Source organism: Alosa sapidissima, chromosome 20, assembly GCF_018492685.1.
Source record: "Alosa sapidissima isolate fAloSap1 chromosome 20, fAloSap1.pri, whole genome shotgun sequence".
Taxonomy (NCBI): Eukaryota; Metazoa; Chordata; class Actinopteri; order Clupeiformes; family Clupeidae; genus Alosa; species Alosa sapidissima.
This window is the reverse complement of record NC_055976.1, coordinates 7590603-7600590: the sequence shown is the minus strand read 5'-3', so window position 1 is coordinate 7600590 and position 9988 is coordinate 7590603. Positions and strand designations below refer to the sequence as shown.

General features: G+C 41.0%; 2 protein-coding genes across 2 annotated transcripts; one reads left to right on the top strand and one right to left on the bottom strand.

Annotated features, from left to right (window-relative positions):
• Positions 1-1861: 1861 nt before the first annotated feature.
• On the top strand, positions 1862-4081 carry si:ch211-195b11.3 (uncharacterized protein LOC100334344 homolog). The gene is made up of 4 exons (XM_042075227.1): positions 1862-2009; positions 2942-2979; positions 3228-3337; positions 3813-4081. The coding sequence occupies exons 1-4, from the start codon at positions 1961-1963 to the stop codon at positions 3865-3867; spliced, it is 252 nt and encodes an 83-aa protein (XP_041931161.1). The 5' UTR covers positions 1862-1960; the 3' UTR covers positions 3868-4081.
• sil1 (SIL1 nucleotide exchange factor) lies at positions 3959-9904 on the bottom strand. The gene is made up of 9 exons (XM_042075222.1): positions 9328-9904; positions 9076-9211; positions 8851-8959; positions 8205-8310; positions 7937-8125; positions 6014-6135; positions 5763-5859; positions 5451-5615; positions 3959-4883 (listed from the first exon to the last, which is right to left on the bottom strand). The coding sequence occupies exons 1-9, from the start codon at positions 9427-9429 to the stop codon at positions 4521-4523; spliced, it is 1389 nt and encodes a 462-aa protein (XP_041931156.1). The 5' UTR covers positions 9430-9904; the 3' UTR covers positions 3959-4520.
• Positions 9905-9988: the final 84 nt, after the last annotated feature.

Here is a 9988-nt window from a genome sequence, read left to right as displayed (position 1 = left end):
TGCAAGCAAAACAAAGTTGCAGAATATTCTAACTTCGAACACGGTCACTCCCGTTCTTAAAAAAAATCAATAAGACATTCTATTGCCAAATGTTCACACACACTGCATAAACATGTTTTGGCAATTGGAGAAGACCTATTGCAAATGCCTTCCAGGGTCAGCATAAAAAGATGAATGTAATTAAAGCCGATAAATTCACTTAGAATTTAAACTAAAAACTTTTATCTGACACAGGCTAGTTGAATTAAACTGAGCCCTCTGAAAAGCTACATCCTGAAACACGAAAGCCTAGTGCAGAAAGTTAATAATCTGTAAGACAGACGTTTAGTTAATGGAAAATGATAGGATGATGGAGGCGAGGCCTAGTCCTTCTCGAGCCACTACATTTAATCTGTAAGCAGTTTGTAGCTGAGTGTCTCACGGACAGCAAAATATTTACCGTGGTAGTTTAACGAAGAGCACTGCTGCCACCTATAGATTGTTAGGTGGCGGTCTTGTCATGTGCTCTGCTGACCTTCCACTTGCACAACAAGGTGTTGCTGTTAACAACATTAAGCTGGGGTGAGTCATCATTCAGCACACGGAAGGCAGGCAGATCTATTTGCTTGGGTTCCCCCAACAACACTTGGCAGTGACAGTGAATAATATTGTTATAACGATGATAACCTGTGAGATAGGTTGCTATTTATGTAGGCTATGTCAAGAAACGGTATAACAGTACATGGATTTGATTACATTACTTTTGTATGTCCCGATGGACAAATTGAGTGGTCATACAGAAGGTGGATCAAGTCCAAATAACTTTTAAAATAAATCTTTCACAATTAGATACAAATAGCATACAATATAGCTCCCTCTGAAAAATAGGGTAGGTGATAGGCCTACTCACACTAAAAAACAGTTTCCTATAAACAGAGGTTGAAGTAAAAATTGAGATATACTCTAAGCCTACCAAAAATGGACAACTAAGTCAAAACATGACACTAATAGCTAGTGGTTACAGAAGGGGGAAATAGATATGATAATGTTATCTGCTCTGATGGGCTCACAGAGGCAAAACCAGTGCAATCCCTGAGAAACCGAAACTGACTTCTGTATAATACACACGAGTTTCAGTGAACCCAGAGACTCACTGAAAATGCTTCCTGAACCTAAAAGACTTGTCAACTGTCAACATGTAAACATTTCATATCACTGAGTTTATTGACCGATCATTTCCCTGTTATAGGCTCAGGCAATATAGCCATATAAAGACATCATTATTTTGAACATAACAAAAGACTCTGTAGTTATTTCCTGGAGAAAAAATCAAAGGATCAAAATACTTACTCTTCTCAACATTTCAGGATGGAATGTCTCATTATGTTTTAAAAGGAAACCTTTATGAGGCCCTAAGATAAGCATAATTGGTAGCCTATGTTGTTTCTTCTTGTCAAGTCCTGTCAAATGTCAAGTAAAATATTTCTCTTTAATGGCTATTGTTCTCTTTACCATTTGGTCAAAGTTATGAACCTTTTGTATGCTTGAGGGAAGTTATTCTTCTGCGTTACATATTTGCCAATTGCCATCTTTCACAACAGGAAGAAGTTCTTTTTTTCATGGTTTATTTATGAAAGATAAGCTCTGTTTTTTATTTATTTAATTTTAAACACTCAACACTATGATATGGTGAAATATTCAAAAGAACACGCTAGAGCGATAAAAAAAAAGCACACCTCATAGCACTGTCAGCTTTCTCCTCACTCATCACAAACTATTGTGTCTAAAGCGTCCTAAACTAAGGCAATGGTGTGAAACAATATGCTGTGGGTTATGTCACCAAGCAGGTTTTCAAAGCGGAGGTGGTGGGAGGAGCAACAACTGGACTTCAGTCCACACTATTTTAAATAGTGTTGCAGGAAGACATACAAGACACACCTGCTGAATATCACAGTATCTGTATCACAACCTGAAAGCCAACATGAAGCTCACAATCGTACTCTGTGCTTCAATGATCCTTTACCTGTCTGGTAAGAATGTGTTTTCTGCTGTTAAAGAATGTGTTTGTGTTGTATGTATGCTGCTGAGACCTTGAATTTCCCCTGGGGATCAAAAAAGTATCTATCTATCTGTCTATCTAAGAACAAACTATTTGCTTTATATGGTATTTTCACCTCATTGATGTGTAATTTATTTTGTATGATAAATAAATTGGTCACAGGAAATGCTAAAACAATTACACTGTAGAAGTAAAGGGATTAACAAGAAGTTAGTAGGCTAGTGTGAGTTTCTAGACTTTACTTCCTAGTGAGTTTGTTCATGTAAAAGTTACATGGCTAGGTTTTGTCACAGGTATTTGTTGTTTCAAGTGGCCTACAGACAATGATGGGTAGGAACAGTGATTTTAACAAAGGTTTGTAAGATGATATATTTTCCCCATCATAGCCACCTGTCACATTGTCAAAATCCCTTGTTTACCAAAAGTGTCACATTGGTTTGTATCGTATAGATCACTAGTGAGAAAAAAACAATGGTCTCGCAAAATCACATCAAAGATCATAACAATGTATACATTACTCTATAGAGCATTATTAAGAAGATAAAGTTTACCATCAGACATTGTAATCTCAGTGATTAATATTTACTTGGCTATAGTATAATAAACATTTACACAACACATGTTATGGCATCACAAAACTGACTTCCTGAAGATCAGGTTTTGAAAAAAAGTGTTGGTGTCATGAGGGTTATTTTGGAGTGTTAAAATAGAATCTGATTATCATTATCATGCAACAGATCAGTTAGAAACAATAGACAGTTGTCCAACAACATTCCTTGGAGTCACTGACATCATCCCCTGTCTTTTGTTGTAGAACTATATTGCCACATTAAAGGGGAAAACATACGTCATACTTCAGTCTTGATACAACTCAGTCTCTTTCCCTCTTTTTTGCCTTAATAGTTGCTTTGGCCCAGAATGTTGTGCCAGAGCCCAGAGAGGTGAGTGTAAACACGCCGAGCAACATTTCAACTGGACATCTGATGTCATACATAATATAGACGTTTTTTCCACTAGAAAGACCTGTTTTTAGAGACACAAAGTTAATATATTGGTTCAAGGTTCCGTAAACACACTTGTCACTGTTTGATGTGTTCCTACTCTGCCAAGTAAATATGGGCAGAAAGGAAATGAAGTAGACCACACGCACCATATTGTCCGCGTCAAAAAAGATGTTTGTCTTCCACAGGCAGACTGTGCTCAATACCTAAGTGATGCATGCTCACGGGAATACAACCCTGTGTGTGGAGACGATGGCCACACATACAGCACCGAGTGCATGCTCTGCCAAGACAACAAGTAAGCCTTTCAATTAAAACATCACCCCACTGAAGCACAGCTACTGTGGCATAGCACATGAAGTAGAATCAGGAACAGACATTAAATAAACATGTCATAAACAGAGAGAATTATTCATCATTCCCCCTGCTGTCAAATCATCACTACTTTAATTACATCAAAACACCATTGTTTGGAAGATTTTTTTTATCTGGAGTTGTTGACTTTTCATCACTAGTTTGCCATAAGTTCTTTTATAAGTGTACTGTGTCCTATTTTGGGAAATAAGTGTGAGAGTGGGAGGTGCTGGTACAGCTGCTCCAATGGCAGACAACACCCATGAGACTCCCAGTTTCAGGAGGGAGAGGTCTCATGATCTCAATAAGTCATCATGACACACGTCTGACACAGTTTGGTTCATTTTGAAAAGCCTTGATGGGACCCTTTCAGTGGCATGTTTAAATATTTGATTCACCCACGTCTATCTTTTATCCAGGGACAAGAGGCAGGATGTCCGTGTCATGTACAAGGGGGCATGCGTGGCTGAATAAACATCTGTCTCCTGATGGACAGCAATGATGAAGGCCATAACTGCAAACGCTTACTACTGAAGTTTCTTGGAAATAACAGCATCCTTTTTAGTTCAAGTCCTCTTATGTCTTCCAAAGTCCTCTGCTTTTCGATTTAGCTCTGTAACCTCATTGAGCATGTCTAAGAAGACATGTATGGTAAGGTGCAATAAATTTACTTAACGGTAGCACTCCACAATGTTTTCACTCATTACTTTACTGTCTGAAAATGTGACATGTCCTTCACAGTCAGAGGGAGACAGGCAACATACAAGAAATGTCCTTCTCTCCATTACAAACAAAAGACTTACAGAAAAGTAGAGGAGTCCTCTCTCTGTCCAAATGTATGAGAGAAAATGTACAGTACATACATTACATTCATACAACATATATTCAGTTAAATGAAACAATCTGAGGCCAGCAAATGTATGCATTATGACTTTTTATGCCTTAGCCATTCCATGAAAATCACACTCCCAGAAGAAGAGTGGGATTGCAGTTATTTTCAGAATGGCTGGGATCTGACGCGTGGGAAAACCACAGACGCTCATTCTAAGATAGTGGTTTTTAGCAGCAACTGTGGCCATGAGGTTAAAGAAATTGTCAATCAGTGATGTCCACTTTCCAGCTTAGGGTCACTGTACGTTCAGCACAACCGTGTCCAGTAGGATCAGGATTTCACCAAAGTAGCCCTCCTCCTCTCCCAAGTCCTTTTCTGTAAGGGCCAGCTCTCGGTACTGCCTCTGCAAGTCACTGAGCACATGGCTTAGGGCATAGTTCTGGCGAAAATCGGCCTGACAGTGGGGCATCATGGCCAGAAGGGTTCTCAGCGCCTTCTCCCGCCAATCGTGCTCCGAGGAGTCCAGCAGCTCAGGCACGAAGCGGCACCATCCCTGCTCCGCCAGGACAGGTAACAAGGACACCTGGGCGTACTGCTGCAGACGTTCCTGATAAGAGGAGTCAGGAATCTGGTCCATGCCACTTTGTAACATCAATTCCTAGAAGAGTACAAAAACCAGACTGTGTAGTTAGGAGCAGCCCTTGTGTAGCCTAGAAATCTAGACGCGCCCCTAGCGGCAGCAGATTACATTTGCTGCCAGGGCTAGTCTAGCAACTCTCCGTTGGCTTGTGAGCTCCAGAAATCGAAACTTAACCAGGCCAATGAAATCGTGTATAGAGTTGTTAGGTGGGCTTAACATAATGATTGATGGCAGAGTTGCAACGGTTTGGCTTGAATTCCCTGCTACTTGAAAACAAATAAGATGGATGTTGCTGTTGGCGAACAGTGTGACACGAGTTAAGCTTTTATTAAGTTGGCAAACGTTTGAACTAGCCAACTAGCTCCGCTGGTGGGAAACGCATGGGACTCATAGCGCTGCCGCTGTCCTATTGCGTGCAGAGGGAATTTGAAAGACAACTGATTATCCCGCCCCTCGGACTGAGCACTGTGAACGGTAAGTGCCCAGGCCCTACATTTTACTGTGGGTCTGGCTCGTCAGGCTAGCACTTGTGGGAATTAGTATGTTTTTTATTTCCGGGGTAGTCTGGATCAGATTCCACCTCACCTTCTCAATGATCATGTCGTAGATTAGGGTGATGATTCTTATGCGCAGAGACTCTCCTCCAGGCATTTGAAACAGGTCGACAAGCACCTGCATTCCACCCAGCTTAAGGAAATGGTTTTGGGCATGGGGGAAGTGACGCAATAGTGAAGCAACAGCAAACAACGCCTAAAATTATAAGGAAAGACAGCAGTGAAAAGAGTGGCAAACTAGGAAACATGATGTAGACATGACATAGACATTAACATACATGTCTTACATTTTGGTCCAAATATTTACGTAAAAGCAATAGCCACCCATATCCAAAAAACATACCTTTTTCTTGACAGAGATGGGACGAGGAGTGGCAAGTAAAGTCAATAACTTCTGTAAAGCCCCACCCTCTACGGCCTCTACTTGGACAGCTGGGTTACTGAAAACAGGACAAGTCCGCTCAAACACACACCCAACACGCCCCCAGAGCCATTACACAAAAATGACAGCTTAAGAATAGCATGCTTCTTGTTCAAATACTCAAATGATGAGAGATAATTTACATGACACACGCAAATGAAACGCCTCCTCACCTGGACACAGCTGACCCCAACACGAAAGCTGCATTCTCTTGTAAGCTTAAGTCTGAGCCATTTAAAGCGTTGAGCACCAGTTTCATTCCACCCATAGATACCAAATTTTGTGCATTGTCCACCTACCAAAATAAGAGATGGCTGATCAGTGATGTACCGACCGAGAATTTGAAACCTTCTTCTTTTGAATGTAGAAACTAATGAGAAAACTAGATGTTCTGACTAAAATATATTTTCTCTGTGCCTGTACCGGAGTCTAATCTGAGGGGGAAAATGTCTGGACCATTTAAAGTCAGCCAATTAGGACAACAGGGCATCTATAAATGGCCGTCAATCCGGTATCCAACCCAATTATGTGTAAAGTGAATGGGTTCCTTCAACATAAACTAGGCCTGTGCAGAACTGACTGGCGGTGTTTACCACACAACTCTACAGACTGCACACCAATTAGAGATTGTGTCACTCTTTGCTGTGGCGTTATCAGGACGTCACACTAATATGGGACATCGTAATCTCGTGGGAGCAAAGCAGCAGTGGGTTTCACCACCAGAAGCTGCAACTGCAAAAGGCGGGAGACAGGACATGGTCCTCATGCGCATGCAACAAATATATTATAATATACTGTTAAGAACAAAATTATTCATACCCCTTGCAAATATTGATTTAATGCTGATTTTCTCTTTATCAATATGTTTGTTCTGACTGAAAATAACACTGTCACATGGCAAAAAGTTGCAAGACAATGTGGGACAAACATGGAATAAAAAAAAAAAAAAGCGGTTTTATCTTTTTAAACATTTTTATGAAAAATGGCATGTCCAAAATTATTCATACCCTTTTTAAATAATCAATGGAAACATCTTTATTTGCATTCACAACTCTCAAAATGGTTCTTATAATACCTACCAAGTCTCGTCATGTTATGGTTATGGTTATGGGATTTAGCAGACGCTTTTGTCCAAAGCAAAGCTTTGATTCTAGACCGCAGCTTTTTAACAGCAATCCGCGTTTTGAGTCAGGAACGATTATTTGCCATCACTCTGGCCTCACTTTTTTGACGGATTGAGGTCTGGATATTGTTCTCGGTTAACCATTTCTTGCCTTGTTTGGCTGTATGTTTTGGATCATTGTGTGGTTTAATGGTCCAATGCCGCCTATTGAGGCAGGTCTCTTGGCAGACTGCCTGATAGGTATTATAAGAACCATTTTGAGAGATTTGATGGCAAATAAAGATGTTTCCATTGATTATTTAAAAAGGGTATGAATAATTTTGGACACGCCATTTTTCATAAAAATGTTAAAAAAGATAAAAATGCTTACGACCTTTTGGCATGTGGCAGTGTCATTTTCAGTCAGAACAAACATATCGGTCAAGAGAAAAATCAACATTAAATCAATATTTGCTAGGGGTAAGAATAATCTATAAAGTACAACATTTTCACAATCATGTTTTTCCAAAGAAATTTGTGTCTGGGACATATAACACATCTGAAAGTGTTTAATGTTTCTTGTTATAGTGCAGATATAAAACAAACTCAAATGGCTTATGACACTGTGTGTTATCAAACAGATTACAAAAACACATCACTTAAACTAACTCAATTGTTATTTTTGGTCTTTTCAGGCCAAGTTTATACAACTGCAATGCCTCCTTGTGTGGATGAATGATACTGTTGTTAGGCAGTTAAAACTCCCTTGTGAAATAGGTTCTTATCCCTCTGCAAGTTTGTCATCAGCAATATCTTACAATTGTCTTAATGTTTTCAAATTACTTATACTGTACCTTTGGATCTATCCTGTTTTATTACAAAGTTTGCATCTTTTTTGACTAGACTAGACTTGGCTGTGCTCGAAGAGTAAAAAAGTTTGTAAAAGAGCCTTCTGTCCTTTTTTGGACATCCTGACAACATTGCTGGAGCTCACCTGGTGGACAAGGTATTCCAGCTCAAGAAGAGCTTTGACCCGTTGCTCCACTGTAGCATTGGAACTGTTGAATTGGGTGATGAACCTGCGCATGATCTGCACGTCGGTCTCCACGAGCATCTCAAGCTCAGCCAGGTCTCTCTTCAGCTCATCCAGGGGACGGAATTTCGCCTTCAGTGCCTCTTCTTCCTACATAGCAACAGTTAAAGAGCTTCCTGTTGCCCACAAGGGAACTGAAAAGACTTCACAATTCTACTCATAGTCATACCTTCTGCCTCTGTGGGCTGGTGGAGTCATCCACCCCCTCTTTGAGCATCTTCAGGGCTTCCTTCAACTCCTGTGCAGTAAAGGATGGGGCCTTAGTGTTAACCACCCTGAGGAAAGAAATGAATCATGTCCATTAGATCTTGCTCCATGCCACTTAAAAGCAATAATGTTCCATAATACCATACCAGTTATGTTTGTTTTTGTGAAACTACAATTACAAAGGAGTGATTACAATCAAAGTGCTTTGTAAATGTAAATCAGGTTTATAGGCCAAGTATACTTGCGTATACAAGGAAATTGGTCTCTGCATGTATCCCATCCGTGAATTAGTGAGATACACAGAGCACACAGTGAGGTAAAGCACACACTAACCAGGAGCAGTGAGCTGCCTTGCAACAGTGGCACTTGGGGTACAGTGAGGGGGTTAGGTGCCTTGCACAAGGGTACTTCAGCCGTGGATATGGGCATGGAAGAGTAGTACTCAACCACTTCTCCCACCCACATTTTTCCTCCAGGTCGGGGATCGAACCAGCAACCCTTCGGTTCCAAGCCCTAAGCCCTAACCAGTAGGCCAATGCTGCCCCTTTGTAGTCTTCAAGACTCTCTTCACTTTTTGGAAAGACAATTTCAGCAATTAGTCACCATACCTCTGTCCATCTCTGAGGTATTTGGCCTGCTGTTCCTCTGACAGCTTGGCTTCCCTTTGTCCTGTCTGAAGATTCAGCCTGACGTGAGAGCCTGCTGGAACTGCTTGACCTGAATACAATGTGAAACACAAATCAAATTTGTGACATTCCCACTACCAAAAAAGCAGGTATGACGATTTCGTTTCAAGAAGCTGCAATCTGACTTTGGCCTTGTAGAGAACATGCCTGGTTTGAGAGTCTGCCATTGGTTGGTGGGCTGAAACACCTCAAGATCTTCAGTGTCAAATTCATCGTTCACGTGGGCCTCCTCATCACCACCGTCTGACCCTGAATCCTCCACGACTGACAAGGCTGAAGGAGACTGCAGTGTAGATAAATGTCGCGCTGAGCATGGTCATATTTATTTGAGAGATGTTATCGAGGCTTCGATGGTCAGGAAGGAGGAGAAGGAGTCATTTAATTACAGGTTTAACTTACGTTATCACTGACGACGAAGACGACTAGCAGGCCCAGTATCCAGAAGACCAGCAATTTCCTCAGTTTACTACAACTACTCGGTCTCCCACAAACGAGTGGCATGATGTCAGGAAAGGAGGATTTCTAGATAACTAATGCTTTAAAACATATATCTAGATTAAGATGTGGCACTAATTAAGCTAACGTGAAGCTAACCATGCAGTTCGAGATGACAGCTGTTGCATGACGGAAGCGATCCTGTGATGAAATTACACATACATAACCTGTTAACGTCAGTTTACTTACATCAAATTCCTCAGTAGACCCAACTACTCACTATATGTATTAGATAAAACTTATTTTTTCTTTAAGGTTGCAGTTGAATAGCGAATCAAACAGACGTAGCACACCGCCAGTCATCATAAAACGCAAGGACCAATCACAAGTGGAGGAGTGTACACTTTGTCGTGCGTGCTTCAGTGTTGGCAGAGAATGTCTAATAGGATAGTAGACGGGCTCTGGTATTGGTTACAAAAACCGAACTTCCCCCTTAAATGACGCAATGACTGCGCGTGTTTCTTTCACTTTCCGATCTGACCAGAGCCCGTCTACGGAGAGCCTGGCCACTCCGTATTAAGTCCCATTGTACCGAATTTTGGTTGCAGTTCCACCAGAGTTCCAC

Coding starts and splice junctions, on each gene's coding strand:
- si:ch211-195b11.3 (XM_042075227.1), top strand. CDS start 1,961: ATGAAGCTCACAATCGTACTCTGTGCTTCAATGATCCTTTACCTGTCT. Junction 2,010..2,941: donor AATGATCCTTTACCTGTCTG/GTAAGAATGTGT, acceptor TTGCCTTAATAG/TTGCTTTGGCCCAGAATGTT. Junction 2,980..3,227: donor TTGTGCCAGAGCCCAGAGAG/GTGAGTGTAAAC, acceptor TGTCTTCCACAG/GCAGACTGTGCTCAATACCT.
- sil1 (XM_042075222.1), bottom strand. CDS start 9,429: ATGCCACTCGTTTGTGGGAGACCGAGTAGTTGTAGTAAACTGAGGAAA. Junction 8,960..9,075: donor ATGGCAGACTCTCAAACCAG/GCATGTTCTCTA, acceptor CATTGTATTCAG/GTCAAGCAGTTCCAGCAGGC. Junction 6,136..7,936: donor TGGAATACCTTGTCCACCAG/GTGAGCTCCAGC, acceptor TTATTTTGGTAG/GTGGACAATGCACAAAATTT.